At 35.0% G+C, this 23,246-nt stretch overlaps 1 protein-coding gene across 1 annotated transcript; it reads right to left on the bottom strand.

Moving 5' to 3' along the window:
- Positions 1–7,830: 7,830 nt before the first annotated feature.
- On the bottom strand, positions 7,831–21,749 carry LOC149813298 (small ribosomal subunit protein eS4-like). Its single transcript, XM_089992104.1, has 5 exons — positions 21,648–21,749; positions 9,281–9,358; positions 9,005–9,185; positions 8,796–8,893; positions 7,831–8,487 (listed from the first exon to the last, which is right to left on the bottom strand). Exons 1-5 carry the CDS (start codon positions 21,648–21,650, stop codon positions 8,056–8,058), a joined length of 792 nt encoding a protein of 263 aa, XP_089848230.1. The 5' UTR covers positions 21,651–21,749; the 3' UTR covers positions 7,831–8,055.
- Between the last annotated feature and the right edge of the window lie 1,497 nt (positions 21,750–23,246).

The following is a 23,246-nucleotide window of genomic DNA, read 5'->3' as shown; positions in this document are numbered from 1 at the left end:
AGTTACTACTTCTCAAGTCATACTTTTGTCGTATTTTAATGGATGTTCTCATTACTGTTGGTCAAAAATGGGACCTTTACTCACCTAATTGACTTTTTGCCACAACTTTCTTGTATTCTCTTATGCCCAATCTCTCTTTAACCCTTTCTCTTGTATGAGGCTTTGTGATTAATTCAATGTTTTATTCTCTTGCAAAAAAAAATAATTTTCAAGAGTCAATTTTTACTATGTTGACTATGTTAAATGTATCCACAAAGTTTAATTTGGTCAAAACTTAATTATTTCTTACTATGAGTTCTAATTAGGGGTTTCTTACCCATTATTGTAGCCAATATTATCTCATATATATATATATATAGATAGATAGATAGATAGCTAGATAGAGAGAGAGAGAGGCGTATCATCAAACACAAATTAGATGCTTTCTTTGCAGCTGATTGCACAAGATCAGCGGCAAAACATCATTTATTTGGAAAAAAAAGTTTTTAGAAGTGTTTCTGAACCACTTCTAAAGGTGGTTTTTTCACCCAATGCTTTAGCGACAGTTAAGATTGTGCTAAAAGCTCAAAATACCCCAAAAAATGAATGTGCCAGGCACATTCAATGCTACTCTCTCTCTCTCTCTCTCTCTCTCTCTCTCTCTCTCTCTATATATATATATATATATATATATATATATATATATATATATATAAAGGAAACGTGGACCATCCAACCAAATGAAGGTCCAAAATCTACAACTGATGATAATCGATGGCATTCCTTCTTTGATGAACAATTTTTAGCATTCATTTAGTGAGGAACATGTTTTGGATTATAAATTTTTGATGTTTAGATGTGTTTTTTAAAGCGCTAAAAATCGACGACCCACAACACTTTGTATTGTAAAGTTTTAAAAGCATTGTGAGTCATATTTTTCACATTTCAAAAAATATGAGTATATGTTGCAAAGTGTTTTTGTAAAATCTATTTCTTACTAAATAAATTATAAATAACAAATATATGAGGTCCGATCGATGAGATGCTCAAGCATTGGAGAGGGGGAGTTGTCTGATCATCGTTGGTTGTAGATTTTGAACCTTGCTTTGGTTGGGTGGTCCCCCTTCCCTATATATATATATATATATATATATATATATATATATATATATATATATATATATATACACACACACATGCTTCCCCTCCTATATAATTTACTATAAAAAATCAATGTACTGTCCTTGCAAAATGGCATGCTTCTCAAAATACCTTGACAAAATCACCCACACATTCAAAATCTTCGATTCTTGACATTTGTAGAACATTTTTTCCCTTCATATATGCGAACCTGCTAAGGTTCATGAGATATATAGGTACATTGTAGGAAGTTTAAACCTTCGATAAAAAAAGATATCACCTACAAATATAGTACTACTACCTTCACAACTATACCACCTTAAGTAAATACTTCTAAAGGAGCTCCACAAATTTGTGTTGACATTCATAGTCACATGTCGTGAATGTCCTCAATTTTTGCACTCTGATTTGACCTCTGTAAATACAGTGCAAACTTTGCAAAATAATATAACCTTCACAAGAAAACTTGTAAAGCTCCTTTAACTAAATACTCATCACTTACATCCACGAATGCATGTTGACATTCACAAATACATGTGAATGTCATCACTCATGTGTGAACATTCTCGTTATGTTTGCAAGATGATTCACAATCATTTTTTATATATGTTGATCTTCTTACCTCATTTGTGAACTTATCAAACATTAGCACGTTGGACATGAAATTCATAAATTTTCTCAAGACTTTAATGTGAATTTTTTCATTTTTTGTGAATCTTCGTATGAGCATTAAATGCGACAATTGCTTTTTCAAAAGCGTTGGTTTGCATTATGAGGTTATTTTTCTTAAACTAGGGTTTTGTGGTCCCCAATCCATTTTTTCACAATTGTCTTTCTTCAACAAAAATTTTTGGTAACTATTTTCCACAAAATTTTGCAGCGCTATTGGTTGCTCTCCATCATGCGATGACACTTAATCGATGAATTTTTGAACATCTTAGACATTATTGGTGACAAGATACTCTGGTAAACACATCTTTATTGACTAAATCAATTTTTTTTTGAATTTTTTGGCCTGAATCAATTATTTTTTGAAACATTTGTATGAATCAATTATTTTGTGAATAATTGTATGGTTCTCAAGTTATGTTTGCATGTTCATTAGTCTGTTCTATTTTTTTGTTTGTTTAATTCATTTTTCTGTCAGTTTCTATTTTTCATTTTGTTTATTTAATTTAGTAAGATGTTCATTTTCATGTGGTTGTTCATGTGATATGGTAATTAGCTTTAAACTAGGAAAAGTTTGTATTAGTGCATCCACTCCACTTAGGCATTGTTACATTTGTGTATAGTGTTGGCTCTTATATTTTGATTTCTTAGATCATTGGGATAAATGCGGATATGAAAAAGATAGGATTTTAATGTTTAGTCCTCATGTTCATGTTTCATTTAGCACAATGCCCATTTTGTAGGTTTCCATTTTTCTTAGTTGCATTAACTTTATGAAAAGTAGAAAGATAATTAGTTGGGTGCATGGTAAAATTGTTAATTATTACTATTTACCTAATTAATACATTAATTTCATGGAAACTATAAAGATAATTAATTGGGTTCATGAGACTGCTTGTTTACCATTGACATCATTGTCTTTGATAGAATGTGGAAGAGATTTCACATGTCTATGATGTGAATGGAATATGGAGTATTTAATATGATGTTGCATTACCATGCATGCATCTGTCTTGAACAAATGGGTTTGGTTTGGGCCCAAACAACCCACTGAACATTAGCCCATTGGACTAATGAGCCAGGTCATGGCTCACTTTCTAAATTTTTGATGGTCAGATGTATTTTTTAAAGCGCTAAAAATCGACAACCCACAACACTTTGTATTGTAAAGTTTTAAATGCATTGTGAGTCGGATTTTTCACATTTCAAAAAATATGCCTATATGTTGCATAGTGTTTGTGTAAAATCTATTTCTTACTAAATAAATTATAAATAACAAATATATGAGGTCCGATCGATGAGATGCTCAAGCATTGGAGAGGGGGAGTTGTTCGATCATCGTTGGTTGTAGATTTTGAACCTTACTCTGGTTGGGTGGTCCTCCTGATATATATATATATATATATATATATATATATATATATATATATATATATATATATATATATATATATATATATATATATATATATATATATATATATAGAGAGAGAGAGAGAGAGAGAGAGAGAGAGAGAGAGAATCCCGAAAGTGTTCGATGTTATGTCAAGTGAGCGCATGCCCATTTGAATTAAAACCGCCTTTAGCGGTAATCGTTGACCACCACTAAAGCTAATTTTTGGCCAATGAATTAATGGCGATCAAGCATAATTCAATGCTCGTTCGAGGATTGCCCGTTTGATGATACAGATTTTCCTACACACACACAATATATATATATATATATATATATATATATATATATATATATATATATATATATATATATATATATATATATGCTTCCCCTCCTATATAATTTACTAACAAAAAATGATCGTACTGTCCTTGCAAAATGGCATGCTTCCCAAAATACCTACCAAATTGACAAAATCACCCACACATCCAAAATCTCTGATTCTTGACATTTGTAGAACATTTTTTCCTTCGTATATGTGAACCTGCTAAGGTTCATGAGATATATAGGTACACTGTAGGAAGTTTAAACCTTCGATAAAAAAGCTATCACTTGCAAATATTTGTAAATATAGTACAACTACCTTCACAAATATACTACCTTAAGCAAATACTCCTAAAGAAGCTCCACAAATTTGTGTTGACATTCGTAGTCACCTGTTGCGAATGTCTTTGACATTCTCACTCTGATTTGACCTTCACAAATACAGTGCGACCTTTGCAAATATAATATAACCTTCACAAGAAAACTTGTAAAGCTCCTTTAACTAAATACTCATCACTTACATTCTCAAATGCATGTTGACATTCACAAATACATGTGAATGTCGTCACTCATGTGTGAACATTCTCGTTACGTTTGCAAGATGATTCACGAGCATCTTTTATATATGTTGATATTCTTACCTCATTTGTGGACTTATCGAACATTAGCATGTTGGACATGAAATTCACAAATTTTCTCAAGACTTTAATGTGAATTTTTTTATTTTTTGTGAATCCTTGTATGAGCATTAAATGTGACAATTGCTTTTTCAAAAGCGTTGGTTTGCATTATGAGGTTATTTTGCTTAAACTATGGTTTTGTGGTCCCCAATCCATTTTTTCACAATTGTCTTTCCCCAACAAAATTTTTCGGTAACTATTTTTGACAAAATTTTGCAGCGCTATTGCTTGCTCTCTATCATGCGGCGACACTTAATCGCTGAATTTTTGAACATCAAAGACATTATTGGTAACGAGATATTCTGGTAAGCACATCTTGAACGACTAAATCAATTATTTTTTGAAATTTTTGGCATGAATCAGTTATTTTTTGAAACATTTGTATGAATCGATTATTTTGTGAATAATTGCATGGTTCTCAAGTTATGTTTGCATGTTCAATAGTTTATCCTATTTTTTTGCTTGTTTAATTCATTTTCATGTGAGTTTCTATTTCTAGTTTTGTTTCTTTAATTTAGTAAGATGTTCATTTTCATGTGGTTGTGGTAATTAGCTTTAAATTACAGAAAATTTGTATTTAGTGCATCCACTCCACTTAGACATTGTTACATTTGTGTATAGTGTTGGCACTTATATTTTGATTTCTTAGATCATTGGGATAAATGCGGATATAAAAAAATAGGATTTTAATGTTTAGTCCTCATGTTCATGTTTCATTTAGCACAGTGCCCATTTTGTAGGTTTCCATTTTTCTTAGTTGCATTAACTTTATGAAAAGTAGAAAGATAATTAGTTGGGTGCATGGTAAAATTGTTAATTTTTACTATTTACCTAATTACATACATTAATTTTATGAGAACTATAAAGATAATTAATTGGGTTACTGCTTGTTTACCATTGACATCATTGTCTTTGATAGAATGTGGAAGAGATTTAGCATGTCTATGATGTTGCATTACCATGCATGCATCCATCTTGAACAAATGGGTTTGGTTTGGGCCCAAACGACACACTGAACATTAGCCCATTGGGCCAATGAGCCAGGTCATGGCTCACTTTCTAATTCCCAGCCCCCTTTAAGAACTGGGCCTAAACCCGGCCTACTACTAAATGGGACAGGTCGTTTTCAGGCCGGGTCATGCTGAAAGCCCGACGGGCTGAGCTCTAAACTGGCTTGGGCCAGGCCGATCCAATGCCCACCCCTGTGTTGAATGAAAAGGTTCCAAGTACATCAAGGAAGTGCTGCTATGCCTCCTTCACGGGGATGGATGGTTGGTTGTAGTGCTGTTGTATGCATCAGGGCACAGGGAGTAGTGTATAAATCGTCCTCAATTGGGTCCAAGGAATCAACCAGTGATACTTTTTATTCCAAGTCTACACAGATCAGGTTGACCGACACCTCGTCAATCTTGATTCCTTTCAATAGAAAACAACAATTAATGGATTCAATTAATTAAAAGGTTCTACTAAAGAGAATTAATGTCAATGTGTAGTACACATACTGCTTATGTTGTGGATCAATGGATCATTAGCATGGGTTAGTCCAACGAGTTTAGGACCAAATCTAACAACTCTTGGGCTCAACCAAGACCAAGTTTCATTCAGCAAACCTTCTTGTTAATGGCATGCTTACACCAAAGTTTTAAGGGCTGAAAGACTGAAACTTCAGCTGAAATTCCTAGTCTATCATAAGCACCCTTGTCTCGGATCGGATTTTTGGTGGATAACCTGGGTGCACCATGAATCAATTCGGAATCTTTGGCTGCGCTGTTCTTCTGACCAAACAATGACCAAGGATGAGTCTGGCTGAGAGACAATTGAGCCGAGCTGGCTTTAGATCTGATCACAACTGAGTTAGTGTTGCCTTGACTCTGTGTTCTTTCATTAGTCAATCGGCTTATGGACTTACTGAGACAACTCAGCATGATTACCAATGTTCAAGTTTTTGACCTGTTTTACTAAATCTAATGTTGTCTACAACACTATGTAAGTCGAATGGGAAGTGGCCATTCCAACGATACACGGCTGCATAACATAACATGTAAGAACCTGCCCTTGGGAGAAGGACAACAATTTCAACAATATAGGAAGGATAAAATGTGGTAAATAACTAATCTGCCAGATTGTCACATTCTTTGAGAATGAGGACAAAAATTTAATATTTGACTAATAAAACATTCTCTAACAAGTGAAAACAGCGGATTTGCTGACCGCGTCAAGAAATCTTGGATTGAAAACCATTTGCATGCACACAAGGCCATGGACAAAAGGACAAACTTCCCTATGAACAGGCATACGGATTAGATTTCTATTGGGGAAATGACTAGGGGATATTCTCCTTTATCACATAATTAAAATGGCCTAATATATCTTTTGTCTTTTTTGTTTTAACATCATCCAATTATAATTTAGTCTTACTGAAAATCCAGCCTGAGGTATGGGTGAAGATGATGCCAGGACTTAGTCAGTTGCTTTAAGTCAGCCGATGGCGCTGCCTTGTTTGGTTGCATAACCTATTGGTCAAAACTGGATTCTACATTTTTCCTTGCACCATCTAAATGAACCATGACTTCATCCTGAAGTTCCTCAAGCCCGACCTGATTTGCAGTGGATCTAGTTTTGGACCAGGAACAATTAGAGTTAGCCTTGAGCCTGCATCAGATAAGAACTGCTGGATATTCCCAGGCCCGAATGTGAACACAGACCGATACCTGAACATGCTCCCAGCACTGGGTGGGGCTATAATCAGACACATACAACTATTTTCAGTCACACAGCAGCACAGAACCCTGTTCACTGCCGTTGGTTATTGAAATCACTGGTGCTAGCATATACTCACAAGGGATTTCAGCAAACTCCAGACAATTGAAACTTTTCCAGTGATGTTTAGAGGATAGGTAGACTGGAAACTGGTATGACTGAGGGCTCAACCAACCCAGCAGAGCTAATAATCAGAACGTTATTATATTGTGCAGTGGAGCTGGCATTTGAACACTGGCGGTCTGTTTTTGATATTATGCTGCACGAAAGACAATCATCGGCTATCTTCAGACCAACTTTTGAGCTCCATCAGGCCCTCAACTTTTTTCAGGCCTCTCTATCTGATGTCTGCGGCTGACGCTTTTTCTGCCGCACCGCTAGAGTGATTGGAGAGAGAGAGATTAATAAAATGGGTAAGGAAAAACAATTTAATGAAGGTAAAATTGGTAATGTTTAGAACTTACTGATTACCAACAATACTTAGGAGAAAGATAATTACAAATGCATTTAAATATCTGAAGATAAAACTTATGAATTTAAATAAGCAATTTCTCTGAGTAGATTTTGAATTACAAAGAAAAATGGTTACGTTTTTAAATAACCCTTAATGACAAATAACGGCATGGAATAATTGAAATTTTGAGGAATTACATAGCCCAAAAAAAGAAAAGGTAGACCTCATGATCATAATCAGTAGACCTGTTTAAACATTTTTTTCCAATAAACTTTGAAATTTGAAGAAATAAATGATTTTTTTAAGTTTTTTTTAACATCGAAAAACCATCTTTTTTTGTTACTGTAATTTTAGTGGCTCGACAGAAAGAAATGATAACATAACGGACTTCACAATCCTTATACATGTAAGCCTAGAACCAAACAAAATTTCAACAATTCAACAGAAGTTTGCAAGGAATGAAATAGAACCAAAATATTCATGCAACACTCACTACAAAAAATCATCCAAAATTAACAACTTCAACATAGTTAATCCCACACTAAGGGAAAATCCTCAACCACTTTCTTAAAGAGAAATAGAAACTAAAGAAATGTCACAAAACGGCCTTCTTGATTTAATTCAGCATACTTCAATCGCCTGATTCAAAATACTTACGCTGCAGCCACTGCGGACGCATTCCTTTTTCTGGCTTCCTCAATGATTGAGAGCTTGATACCCTTACCTTTGGGCAAGGACACCCAGGGTTTAGTTCCCTTCCCTATGGTGAACACATTACCAAGCCGTGTTGCAAATTCATGTCCTGCAGCATCTTGAACATGGATAATTTCGAAGCTTCCCTTATGCTTTTCACGGTTCTTAATCACCCCGATCCGACCACGATTTCTACCACCGGTCACCATCACAACATTTCCAACATCAAACTTGATAAAGTCAACTATTTTGTTTGTTTCAATATCCAGTTTAATGGTGTCATTAGCTTTGATAAGAGGATCTGGATACCGAATAGTTCGGCCATCATAGGTGTTCAGGTATGGAATACCCTTTTGTCCAAACTGAACTGATCTGACTTTGCAAAGCTTGAACTGCAAGGGCAGAAGAATTGCTTCAGATGGCTAAATAGGCAGAATGAATCTGATATTACATGACACACATATGGCAAATTAACTACATACATATATGGGGAAAGAACAGCTGCCAGACTATAAAATTTCCAGTATTGCCACGAAAACATAAGGTATTCTAGCCCTAGTTCACTAGATAAAATCCAACAAAATGCAACTGGTTCGGCATGTTCTAATGTGTCATATGAAACGATAAAATATCATCAGAAATATATCACAACAGTGGCCAGAAGCAGATGCAATCTTCCGTAGCATAAAGATATAGATACCTTTGCCTCTTCATCTTTTATAGATTGCAAGCGGAAGCGACCCTTCGTATCGTAGAGAAGCCGATAATTCTCATTTACTTTTGGAATGGACACAACATCTGCAAGCAATGCCAGAAAAAGCAAGGTTTTAAACTGCTCGGTTGATGAAAGATAAAAAGTACAACTCCCCATATAATTTTTTAGGAAAAAGCAAAAGTAATAAAACGTACCCATAAATCCACAAGGATACTTTTGATCAGTTCGTACTTTTCCATCTACAGTCACAAGCCGCTGCATCAGGATTGAGACAACATCACGATATGTTAAGGCATATTTTAGTTTGTTTCGTATAATGAGTATCAAAGGTAAGCATTCACGACTCTTGTGTGGCCCAGAAGATGGTTTGGGTGCCTACAAAATACAAACGTGAGTTAATTAGAAGTGAATGTATAGATAAAAAAATATTAGTTAAATAGTTTTCAAAGTGGCAACTGCAGTGTACTTACAAACGCTCCACCCAATTTGTCAAGCATCCAATGTTTGGGAGCATTGAGCCTCTTCAAATGCTTCTTCAACCCTCGTGCCTAAAGTGTAAAACACAGTTTCGATAGTTAAATTTGTTAAGAAAATGGGGAACCCACCGAAAAAAGAGACAATTACACCATTTATACAGCTGGACAAATATAATAAAATAAGTTTGAAGTAATTTCACTTGTACAACAACAAAATCGTGTATGTGGAATTGTCAAGCAAAGCAACTTGCCACCTATGTCAAATGGACATGGACACAAAGGCAGAATCAAACGCACAAGGGATGATAGTTCACTATTTGTAAAAATTAAAACAGGACACACACACACACACACACACACACACACACATATATATATATATATATATATACACACAAGAAGATGTATTGTTGGATGCGTTGGGCATCAAACGAGGTCGGATGCGCCCAGTACGTCCACACATACTTTTTTTGTGTTTTTCGACTTTTAGACTGCCGCTAAAGGTCGAAAAACACAAAAACAGTGTGCTGCTGATCGCGCATGCGATCATCTTGTTTGTCCGATTTAGCATTGGACAGTTTGGGTGTTTGACAATACACCTCTCTCTCTCTCTCTCTCTCGATATATATATATATATATATATATATATATATATATATATATATATATATATATATATATATATATATATATATCGAGAGAGAGAGGTGTGTGTAGGTCCTAAATAGTCTTATCTCATAAACTGTCCTAAAGGGAAAGGCATATGCATTATACGCAACTGAACTCACAAATGTAAAAAATAAGCTTTAGATGATGTATATTGTATACTTTTCATGTTTTTTAGAATAGACATTGAGGGGTTACCCCGAATTATATTAAAGAAGATAAATCAGTTCCATGAGATCTGTCCACAACGGAAGCCAATCTGGTGGCTTATCCTTCCAATACAAATTATGGGTTATTATTTTGGACCCCATGTACTAACCATTGCATAGACCTCTTGCTTGAGGACATTTGCAGCATGGATGAGATACGACATACAAACAGTTGAATGCTGCCAAAAATTATAAAATATATTTATAATCATGCATGGATTTTGAGTTTAATGAGAAAGTATACTAATGGTATTGAGTTGATTCATAGCGTATTAACTAGATTTGCTACTAATTTTTGCAGTGCAGAGTCTTGTAAAAAATAGAAGTGCACTTAAAAAGATGTTTTCTTCAGATGAGTGGTATGCATATCCCCAACAACAACAACTACGCCTTCATCCCAAAACAATTGGGGTCGGCGATATGAACCAACAAAGAAAATCATTATCGGTCTTCCACATGAATCCTTCTCCTCCATTCATTTCTATCCAATGCCATGTCCTCGGTGAGGTTCAAAGCATTCATATCCTTTCTTATCACCTCCATCCATGTCTTCCTAGGCCTACCCCGACCTCTTTTAACTAATATATTTTCTCATTTCTCCATCCTTCTAACTGGAGCATCATTAGGCCTTCGTCGAATATGTCCAAACCACCGTAAACGATTTTCTATTTAGATGAATGGTATGCATATCCCCATTCAAAAAAAATCCAAGAGAAATTGTAGATATTCTATTTAGAAGTGAATTTTGAGATTCACGTGTTAGGTTATTGAGAATAAGTATACCTTTGGTGAAGGTGCCTCGATTGGTTGACAGCGAAGACAAACTAGCTAAGACTTATCTCTATGAGGCCATAGATAAAGTAAAAGAGGTTATTAGAGATAATTTAAATAGAAAAAAAATTGTATTTGCCTATATGCAACATTAGGGGTGGCAATTGGGTCGGGTTGGCGGGTTGGCGGGTTAGCAGGCGGGTAAACAGGTTGGCAGGAGGATTAGCGGGTCGAATTCGAGTAAACAGGTTGGCGGACGGGTCGGAGTCGAGTAAACGGGTTGACCACCCGCCTAACCCGTTTATTAAACGGGTAACCCGTTTAATAAATGGGTTAGGCGGGTCGACCCATTTACGACACGAACCCGTTTAAGCCAAACCCGACTAAGAAGTGGGTTGGCGGGTCGGGTTGGCAGGTCGTGTCAGATTTTGCCACCCCTATGCAACATCATTGACCATAAGTAGACTAGGCAGCTTCATCAACCTCTTCATGTTGCAGCGTATTATTTAAATCTTGCATTTAGATATTATCCTACATTTAAGATGGGCAGAGAAGTCAACAAAAGTCTCTTGGATTGCATTGAAAGGTTGAATGCTGGTTATAGCATTCAAGATCAGATTCATAAGGAAATGAATATTTACGACAATGCATTGTATGATATAGAAAGACTTGCAACAATGTGAAACCGTACCACAATGCACCCAGGTAATTTATTTGTCTATTTCAGTTTCAGCTTCAGCTTCAGCTTCAGCTTCAGCTTCAGCTTCAGCTTCAGCTTCAGCTTCAGCTTCAGCTTCAGCTTCAGCTTCAGCTTCAGCTTCAATTTCAATTTCAATTTCATATTGTTATTTAGTTATGATGTTGTGTATAATTGTATGATTTGTATTAGTTATTGTCTTATTAATTTCTCATTGTCTTGTTATTTTCATACATGTGGTGGAGTAGGTTTGGAAGTGATGTTCCAAACCTAAGAGCTTTTGCTATTTGCAGCTTAGGTCATGCAGTACAAGTGGATGCAAAAGAAATTGGAGCATCTTTGAGCAAATTTATACAAAGCGAAAAATAGATTAGAGAACAAAAGAGTCAATGACCTCATGTACATTCGCTACAACTTACGACTGAGGCAAAGGTAATTTTAAAATTATAAATTTTATTTGTCATATTCATGTGTTATTTAATTTCAATATTTTTTATGCATACAAAACACAACTAATTTTAAATTTTCATGTTATCTTTTACAAAAGTTGTCATCAAGAAGGCACAAAAAACAATTTGATCACATCAATTAAGAAAACTTTGATATATTGGATGAATGGTTTCAAGAAGAAGCAAACCTCATAAATGAAGAGGACATTCAATGAACAAACGTGGAGGGAGCTTAGGACGTAGATGACAAAGACCCTACGAATATTGGAGATGATTTGAATGTTGAAGAAGGAGAAGAAGAAGAAGATAATGACAATGATGATGATGATGATGATTGATGGTATACTTAAAAACTTGGTCATGTATTATAATTTGTAACGGTTAAGTATTCATAAACTTAGTTTTTTTGCTTTTTGATGAATCTTGTGGCATGTTCTTATTTCTTAATTGAAGATATTACTATTGTTCTTGTGAGTTTTGATGATTGATGATGTATTGTTACGTATCTCATAGAGACATAAATGTTTCACATGGGATTTTATGGTTGCATTTTGTGCATTTCATCATTTGTTGTGCGTTATGATTTTTTAGATTTTTTGCTATTTTTTTAGAATTTTTAATTTTTCAAAAATTATGATTTTTGATACATTATGATACACATCTTATTTTGGTCCGGAACGATACGGGTTAGGATATGATACATACAACCTTGATATTTATTGTAATGTTTATGCTTTTATTAATAGTTGGTCCCGCCTAGGTCTCGACTAGCCTTTTTTGGGGTCATCTGCCTAGGCGCCGACTAGCGCTTTTGACAACTAAGACAAGATCAGCGTTGACCGAGTTCATTTTTATCCTTTTTCTAGTATTAAAAAAACACACAAAAGAGGGGAGGTGGTTTAAGGGCATGACTCCCCTCCCCTCTTCCTCTCGATGCTCTTCTCCTCCTTGCTCATTCCCTCTATTCTCTTCCCCTAGGGTGAGGTCCTTTGTACCTTGAGGTGCAGGCTATGTCACATGGGTGCGGGTGCGGTGATGCAACACTTTAAAAAAACTTGGGTACAGGAGGGTATATATATAAAATTATATATATATATATAATTTTTAAGTTTTAATAGAGAAAAAAGAGGCATTGGAAAGAGATTGAAAGAGATAGAGAGACGAGGAGAGAGAGAGATTGAAGGAGAGAATGCGTACTTGGATTGGAGATGAAGAGGAGACATCGCCGGACGGCCGTAGCTCGTAGTCGCGCCGGCGTCGGGGCCAGAAGACGGGTCGCAACGTCGGGGTCGGGAGGAGAGGGCAAATTTTTTTTGCCCTAATCCTCCTCTCAACCCATTTCATCGGGCTCTTTGTTTTTAAAGTCCAAAACTTGGACATTTAGGGTCGGATTGATCGCACTGGGTGCCGCACACGCACGCACACCCGTGTCGCATCGACGCGGGTGCAACACTTGGTTGGCCGAATCCCTGTGACATAGGGCGCAAGTAAATAACGCAAAAGCCCCAAGGCACACGCCTTAGAGCGAGGCATGCCTTAGTCAAATGGGGGTCAAAGTCCCCATTTGACCACGATTTTGGGGCTCATAGGGTCGGGCTTCTTGCCCCTCCCTCTTTCTTGCCTCTCGCCTCTCGACTTTCCCTCTCTCTCTCTCTGCATCTCGACTCTCCCTCTTTCTTGCCTCTCGTCTCTCCCTCACTCTCTGCATCTCAACTCCCCCCCTTCTCTCTCGCCTCTAGACTCTCCCTCTCTCTCTCGCGTCTCGTCTCTAAGAAGAAGCGGAAGAAGAAATAACAAAAGAAGAAGAAGAACTCAACTCTCGCTTTTCCAACAGGTGCTAAAGAGTCTTATCTCATAAGTATTTTTATGTTAGTTGGGACGGAATTGCAAGGATAAATACAATTTCCCTACCTGAGTTGTCACAAACACATGCTTCTTGTAATTATATCAGTCCAGTTTCTAGGGAATCATGCTATTCTTGTGAAGCATTTTTTTTTCGTCATCTTTGGGCATGTCCTCTTAGTATTGATGATTTTTTTTCAATGCTGCTGCTGCTGTCTATCTAGAAGAGTAGATAGGCCTTAGATGCAATCTAAATACTTGGCTGTGGTTGACATTGCTTTGTTATGCTTTGATTGTAGACATTCTTGTTCTTTTGTTGTTTGTTTTTAAGTGCAATGCAACTATGTTTTTTTTGTTGATCCATCCTTTTGATCTCATATATTTGGTTATATGTTTATCTCCTGGTAGCATGATCTCCCATGTATGGCAAGTGACAGCAGCAATAAATACATAATATTCATGAAAAATGCCTAAACTAATACATGTTTCCTGCTAAGTAAGATATAGAGGATATTTGTAAGTTCATTTGCTACTTATGAGTATATCTGTATTTGTAGATATTTTTAAATGTTTTTTAAAGTTAAAAAAAATTGAGGTTACGCTTTACTCCTCAAGGCTTATGCCTCGCTTCAGTTTTCGGAGTGCTATGCTAGGTCTCAACGCTTTTCACAACATTGAACATAATATTTAATTTGTGTGCGAGTGTACTGTGTGTTAAGATGTATGTATATAATGTATACATATTATATATATATATATATATATATATATATATTTAATATTGTAATATATATATATACATTATATATATATATATATTTTTGTTTATCACTGTCTAGGGGTATTTTCATCTTTTCCTTGTAATAGGTTCTGTCCTCTAGGGACAAATTTTTCTTTTTTCTTTATTTTTATTTTTGTATTGTCTTTATCCCAAAGACCAAAGATATTAAGGTCTTTTGTTCTCAAGAGTCATTGGAAGCATCCCAGCCACTATATTTATAACCGTTGAGAGCTCCCAACGACTCTATGGTTGCTCCCTTTTGGCTCTTTCTTTGTGTATATAAGGGACATCTTGTCTCCATAATGCTTCTGTTATGCATTTATGCTCAATAAAGATAAATATTTTTAAGTTTTGTGTTTTTTCTATTTAGTTCTTTAATGTTTTATATGCACTTAGTGTTGTTGTTGTTGTTGTCCTTTGTTGGTTATTGTATTGTCCCATAGTGGACTTGTGCTTATGCACATTGTGATTGTGATCTTGTAAACCCTTAGTGGCATTGGTTTGTACTTTTGTGATTGTGATCTAGTAAGCCCTTGGTGGCATTGTTTTTGCATTTTCCGTTATTTCGATACACTATTTACAATATAAAGTGATTATAATCGTTCGTACACACAATCTAGTAGAAAACACCTTTTTTTGTATATGTGATCTATATCATAGTCAACAATATCGTTCAAGGATTTTTCTTGGCAAGGGTATTTCTCGAAGAGATTTTCATAAGTTGGAAAATCTCGGGAGTTTACAAATATAAAAAATGAAAAAAGATAAGAAAATAATAGTCTTGCATGATTTTTCTTTCGAAATATAAAGAAATAAGTTTTAGAAGGTTTTAAAATATAAAAGAAACAAAAAATAAAAAAAGCATGCTTAAAATATTAAAAAAGAGTTTTTCTCAAAGATATCATGATATTTTAAGTATTGGCGATATTTTGAAAATATCATAATAAATTGCAAATAATATAGGTTGACTTCATATCACTGATATTATCGTGATATTTTCAAAATATCGATGATATAGGTGACACTGATCTATATAGTTTCTTTAGTAGAAAACGGATTTTGGATCATGTTCTTATGACATTTAGGGTGTGTTTGACCGAATTAGAGATCCTCAAACCTGGATCTCTCTCTGTCTCCCTTTATTTCAGGGATCTCAAATCGAGGATTTGAGATCCCATGTTTGGGAGCCTCGGATCTTTGGCATGAGCCTCCACTCATTAACCAACATGATGCCAGCTCAGATATGAGGCGTTCAAATGCACCCTTAAGGTAGTTGATGTAACTTTTCGAGAAAGTATTTTAAAAAGGTTTTTTCAATGAAAATTGCTTGTGTAAATCGTGCACCAAATTTCAATTTTCAGCTTCGACTCGAACACAGGGAATGTGTTTAAACCCACGCAATTACAATATTTATTGCCTTGAATAAAAATAATTAAAATATACTACCCTCTGTTGGGGGGCTAAAAAATAAACAAGCCTTATTCCAAACCAACTTAAAATAAATGACCCGCTAGACCTAAAAAAATAAAATAAAGAAAAGTAAAAATTGCAGAGCTTCTTTTCCCTCTATACCTAAAAAAATAAAATAAAATAAGTAAAAATTACAGGGTTTCTTTTTCTCGCGATCTAGCCTTCTTCTCGTAAAACGTGCACGACTCTTCGCTATTGCACTCTAATCCTTCAAAGTGATCCCACCTGCAAAACACAAAAGAACAAAAAAACAAACCGAAAGGAACAATTTCTAAAAACAAATGTTAGTTCTATAAAAACAAGGAACAATAATTAAAACTAAATACTCTAAGTTTCTAACAAACTAACTACTTTGATCTAACAACTAACTCAAGTGTAACAAATTAATATTCTAACTACAAAATGAATTGAAACTGACTCTACCTAACTAATTAGAATCAAAGAAACAAGTCAGATCTAAACTAGCAATTTAAAATTAACTCAAGCAATGAACTAATGTTGAATTAAATTAACTAATTAATAACTAAAATATGAACTCAAACAACTAATTAATCATAAAACTAGCATGCTCTAACTATGAACGACTGCTACCGCAGCTAACTCATAACAAAAATGTTGGCCGAGAGAAACGGATCTGCGTGAATCACGCTCGATCGTGATTAATGCTGACAGTGTTTGGTTCATGCACTTGCTGATTTTGAGTATATATATATTAAAAAAAATGCTGAACAGATTACCACGTTAAATCGTTATCAACGATTTACGTTAATCAGGTTGAAACCTATCCAACAATCACGTTGAATACGTTGCAATCTTACCGAAGACGCTGCATTCAATCAGGCCATTGCAAGTTATCGTAAACTAATTTTTTTGAACAAAAGATGTGCAGTCTTTGAATCCGATTGAATCAAAATGATAGAAGATCGGGATTCGAAAACTCATGCTAACTTTGATCTATTGCAAACCGCGTGGTCAAATCACGTTGATGATATGCGTGACCTGATTCACGCGTGATCTGCTGGACGACGTTTAAAAAAAATCAAATATTGCAAATCAAAAATCTATGTGCGACCGAGCACTTTATGTCAGACATTGGCTGTGTCACAAAACTGATATGCGTGAATGCACAGATCGGTTTCCGACCTCCAAAAAAAACATTGTTGTGTTTTCTAACTAGAACATTAATGAAAATAAAAAGACAATTATTATACGATGCAAAATATTATTATTATTATTTTCTAATGTGCAGAAAACAAAAACAATAATATCAACGAATCTAAATGAACCAATAATACTGAAAATATAATATGATGTATGCAATAAATCTAACTATCTATGAATCTAATAAAGAGATGGGGGAGAAGAAGCATACCTGGCAGTTCACTTCTGATAGAGGGATTGAGAAGAAGAGCGGTCCTCCGTTGAAATCGGGCGCATACCACCACCCTCCGACGATGGGGAGAAAAAGAAGCTGACGACGACGAGGAAAGAAAAGAAGAAGAAGAAGAAGAAGAAGAAGAAGAAGAAGAAGAAAAAAAATAGGGGTAGGGACTGGCTGGAGAAGAAGGAGAAGAGAAAAAGAGAGGATGTGAGGGGGCGTGAATTCCATTGTGGAAGATGTCCCTCTTAACCTCTAATGAGACTATTTATAAAAAAACTAGGGTTCAAGCTTGTTTTAAAAAAAATTCTAAAAGACCCCACAGATTTTTAAGAAATTCAAAAGACTTCCTTTTTCAAAAACTATTTAAAAAACTGTTAAAAAGTTATATTTCCAAAAAATCTCAAATGGGTTCACATTGCACAATTTTTTGTCTTTTTGAAATATTCGAAGTGTCATGCCAAAATTCGATTAAACATGGGTATTTAGCCTTGTTTCACATATAATCATGACATTGAAATAGATATAATATGCATAAAAATTATGCATGAACAAATAAATAGTCTCATTAGAGGTTGAGAGGGGCGTCTTCCATATTGCAATTCACACCCCCTCACATCCTCTCTCTCTTCTCTCTCTCTTCTCCAGGAAGTCTCTTCTCCCTATTTTTCTTCTTTTCCTTCTTTATTTCTTTCATCATCGTCGTTGGCTTCTTCTTCTCCCCATCGTCGGAGGGTAGTGGTACACACTCAATTTCAACAGATGACCACTCTTCTCAATCCCTCCATCGGAAGCAAACTGCCAGGTATGTTTCTTCTCCCCCATCTCTTTATTAGATTCATAGATAGTTAGATTTATTGCATACATCGTATTATATTTTCAGTATTATTGGTTCATTTAGATTCGTTGATTTCATGTTTTTTTGTACATTAGAAATTAATAATAATAATATAATGCATCGTATAATAGTTGTCTTTTTATTTTCATTAATGTTCTAGTTAGAAAATGCAACATTGTTTTTTTTAGGTCAAAAACCAATCTGTGCATTCACGCATATCAGTTTTGTGACAGCCAATGTCCGACGTGAAGTGTTGGGTTGCGCACAGATTTTTTATTTGCAATATTTGATTTTTTTTAAACATCAACCAACAGATCATGCGTGAATCAAGTCACGCATATCATCAACGTGATCGGACCACGCGGTTTGCAATAGATCAGAGTTAGTGTGAGTTTTCAAATCTGGATCTTATATTATTTTGATCCAATCGGATTCAAGGACTGCACATCTTCTGTTCAAAAAAATCGGTTTACGATAACTTGCAATGGCCTGATTGAATGCAGTGTCTTCGGTAAGATTGGAACGCATTCAGCGTGATTGTTGGGCAGGTTTCAACCTGATTAACATAAATCGTTGATCACGATTTAACGTGGTAATCTGTTCAACATTTTTTTAATATATATACTCAAAATCAACAGGTGCATGAACCAAACATTGTCAGCATTAATCACGATCCAACGTGATTCACGAAGATCAATTTCTCTCGGCTAACATTTTTGTTATGAGTTAACTGTGGTAGCAGTCATTCACAGTTAGAGCATGTTAGTTTTACGCTTAATTAGTTGTTTGAGTTCATATTTTAGTTATTAATTAGTTAATTTAATTCAACATTAGTTCATTGCTTGAGTTAATTTTAAATTGCTAGTTTAGATCTGACTTGTTTCTTTGATTCTAATTAGTTAGTCAGAGTCAGTTTTAATTCATTTTATAGTTAGAATATTAATTTATTACACTTGAGTTAGTTGTTAGATCAAAGTAATTAGTTTGATAGAGTATTTAGTTTTAATTATTGTTCCTTGTTTTTATACAACTAACATTTGTTTTTAGAAATTTTTCCTTTCGGCTTGTTTCTGTGTTCTTTTGGTGGGATCACTTTGAAGGATAAGAGTGCAATAGCGAAGGGTCATGAACGTTTTACGAGAAAAATGCTAGATCGTGAGAAAAAGAAGCCCTGCAATTTTTACTTTTCTTTATTTTATTTTTTTAGAGTCAGAGGGTCAGGCCTGTTTATTTTTTAGCCCCCCACAGAGGGTAATACATTTCAGTTATTTAATTACTTTTATTCAAGGCAATAAAAATTGTAATTGCATGGGGTACAAAAGTTGTTAAATATGTTCTTTGTGTTCGACCTAGACTTCACCACTAGTGTGAGCCGAAAATTGGAATTTGGTGCACGGTTTACACAAACAATTTTCATTGAAAAACCGTTTTTAAAATACTTTTTCGAAAAGTTGCATCGGTAGTTTTTTTAAGGCTTCAAAAATCAACATCCAACAATGTACCAAAAATTCATGTTTCAAAAATCATATTTAACATAAAAAAAACGTTCAAAGTGTCAACCCTAGCAAACAAACCATGTTGAACACATTTATGAAGTCAGATTGAGCAAGTATAACTTGCATCTATAATTTTCCAACTAGATTTTACATACAATAGACAGTAGCAATATATATATATATATATATATATATATGAGCAGTCGTAATATACCCTACCCGTACTCGATGGGCTTTTTTCAAAAATCTGACCTTACGGATGTGCTCTGCATGATCGATTCACTAGAAATTAACTCTTGGATCATGCATTTTGGATAAAAAAAAATGGTTTTTGGAGCCTCAAAAGTTTAAAAAATTATAGACCATTGACTTTGGAACCTTATAAAAACCTATCCACACATCGGAATCAAATGATCCAAGACCCGATTCCTATGAAAACAAGCATGTAGAACACATTTATAAGGTTATAATTTTGAAAAAACACCAAAATTTATTAAAAAACCCTATCTGGTACAGGTCAGGCATGGATGGAGTCGGGTAGATTCACATTTTTCCAATGTTTGAGGGCACAATGTCCATCACACACACACTGTGCCACTGAAAAGCCCTTTAGTGGTGGGTGTAACGCCATTAAGTTCCTTTTTGTGCACTAAAAAAGGCACTGCATCCGTCCGCCTGTTCGTGCAAATATATATATATATATATATATATATATATATATATATATATATATATATATATATATATATATATATATATATATATATATATATATATATATATATATATATATATATATATATATATATATATATATATATATATATATATATATATCCTCAAGCTCGGCTGATTGCCAAACAAGCTCAGCACTGGGTTCAATTATAGCTAGGATTGTTAATCAAGTCAATCAAAGTGAACCATTAATAAACTCTGGCTAAAGCTGACAGCAAGCATTTCAGCACATTGTTCAGTCGTACAAACGGCCTCAATGCCAAATATCCACCTATTCGTATTATCATATTGATATTTCACAGATAGAATATTTGTCAATTACAATAACTTACTATCCATTAGTCACTGATAAGAGCCAACCTGACATAGATTTGCTTATTGCAAACATAATAAAGATCTAATCCCCTCTATGCTCAATGAACTTAACATAAGGTTTTTCTCAATCACATAAAACACACCGCATTTGATGGTGAATCGACGAACCCACTCACTAACAGCTTCCATGTCGGAAGCTTAAGAAAACGTACATTTTTTTAGCCAAAAGCAGATGATAGACTAGAGATGAAAGACATGATTCCAATCCAATTTCAATGTTGAGTATGACATAGTGATCGTGTTAGGGCAAGAATCAGCTTCACCACCCACCCAATAATATGTAATTCAAAATTATGAAGCCCTTCGGAACACAAGCAGCCGATCTGCAGATTCCCTCAAAGCTATGACATCAAATTCAGAACAAAATACAGTTCAACCATATAGAAGCTCAAATGCTTCATACAAAATTACCCGATCTAACAACAAAACCAAATAATGCACATGGAAAAAAAGTAAAAAAAAAATTGAAAGCAAAATCCTAAAACCCTAAACCTGATTCATAGAAAGTCCTGATTTATTTATGCCGTAAGCACCATGACGTAATCTATTGAAAGATCGGCAACCGAAGATCCTCTCGGATTACGAAAGCAGCAAATGAGCACATAGTGCGAACAAAATACATGTTAAAGTAGAGAGAGAGAGAGAGGTGCGGACCATTTTGGCTCAGTGAAGTGGAGGACTCTGCAACTCCTCGTCCTCCTTTCCGCTGCTGCTCCTTGTCGTCGTCGACCTCCTCCTCCTCCTCTGTCAGAAAGCTTAGCGTTGTAAGTCCTGGGGTTTAAATATTTTTGGGGTGGAAACCCTACCCCTGGAGATGGGCGGACCAGATCTAAAGATGGCCTGAAAAGCGAGAACGAGCACGGGTTGAGGTTGGGGCGATCCGACCTGGACCGACTCCTTGCCTATATAAAAAAAAAATACGTGGATACGAGGACACGTGACGCAAATTCGAAATTTTATTAAGGAATAGGATACGGATTTATTTTTAATTAATAAAAACTATTTTTTATATTTGAATAGTAAATTATGTTTTTATTAAATAATAATACTATTTTTTAAATAATATCCGTACATGTTAGTGTCCATGTTGGCGTGTCCGAGAATGTATGCTCGTGTCACTAGGGACACCCATCCAAAATGACATGCCGTGTGACATCCTAGCTTCTCTGCGCTCTCGCATCACAAACTGTACGACCCGATACATGACTCGAGTTCAACACGCAAGTTGAATTTTTTTTTTGTTATAAAATAGCATAAGATGACAGGATTTTTTGAATTTTTAATCAATAAAAATTATGTTTTTATATTTTAATATATAACATTTGTTTTTATTAAAATCTTATTAAAAATTATTAAACAGTATTTAAAATGATAAGGTAATGAATGTACATGTGTAAGGAACATGTGAGTGTGTCACAGCATCTTCCACTCGTGTCACTGATACGTAAACCTAAGATTTTTATAGGTTTTTGCAAATCTAACCCGGCCAGGTTCATTTGCTTAGAATCGAATCGACTGAGATCAAGAAATATGATTTTGCACTCTTGAATATCTACAACCATTGACGATCCAACTACTCCTCTTATCCAATACTTGACCATATCATCAATCAAACCTCACATATTTGGTTTTTATAATTTATTTAGTAAGAAATACGCTTTATATAGATAAAATTGACTGCTCACAATCAGGGGCGTAGCTAGGGGGGCAGGACTGGGTGCCTCCCCAAACAGTTAAAAAAAAAAAAATTTTAAAAGCCCAGTCCTAGCCCTGCCCTGATTCCATATGAAATAGATTTTTATCCATTGTTTAACCCAGCCCAGTCCTAGCCCAGCCCTTACTGCAGCAAATAGTTTGATTTGTCCATATGAAATAGATTTTTATTAATAATTGTAGCCATTTTTTATTTTATCTCAAAAAAAAAAATCGGGGTCGCTGCCCCCGAATCCCCGACTATCACACAAATAATTTTTTTTTCTACACCCCTGTTTGCCCCCCCCCCCTCACATGAATCCTAGCTATGCCCCTGCTCACAATGCATTTAAAACTTTATAATGCAAATATTGTGGGCTATTGGTTTTTAGCACTTTCAAAAACACATTTAAACATTGAAATTTTATAATCTAAAACATGTCACTCTCACAAGTCCAATCGATCAAAAATTCGATCATTAGAGAAGGAACACCATCATTTATCGTAGATTTTGAACCTTCTTTTGGTTGGACCATCTAATATATATATATAGAGAGAGAG

Source organism: Nuphar pumila, chromosome 16, assembly GCF_984573655.1.
Source record: "Nuphar pumila chromosome 16, dmNupPumi1.hap1.1, whole genome shotgun sequence".
In the NCBI taxonomy this organism is placed as follows: Eukaryota; Viridiplantae; Streptophyta; class Magnoliopsida; order Nymphaeales; family Nymphaeaceae; genus Nuphar; species Nuphar pumila.
This window is presented reverse-complemented; position numbering and strand designations above follow the sequence as displayed.

Coding starts and splice junctions, on each gene's coding strand:
- LOC149813298 (XM_089992104.1), bottom strand. Junction 9,186..9,280: donor ACAAATTGGGTGGAGCGTTT/GTAAGTACACTG, acceptor TGTATTTTGTAG/GCACCCAAACCATCTTCTGG. Junction 8,894..9,004: donor GTATCCTTGTGGATTTATGG/GTACGTTTTATT, acceptor CATTGCTTGCAG/ATGTTGTGTCCATTCCAAAA.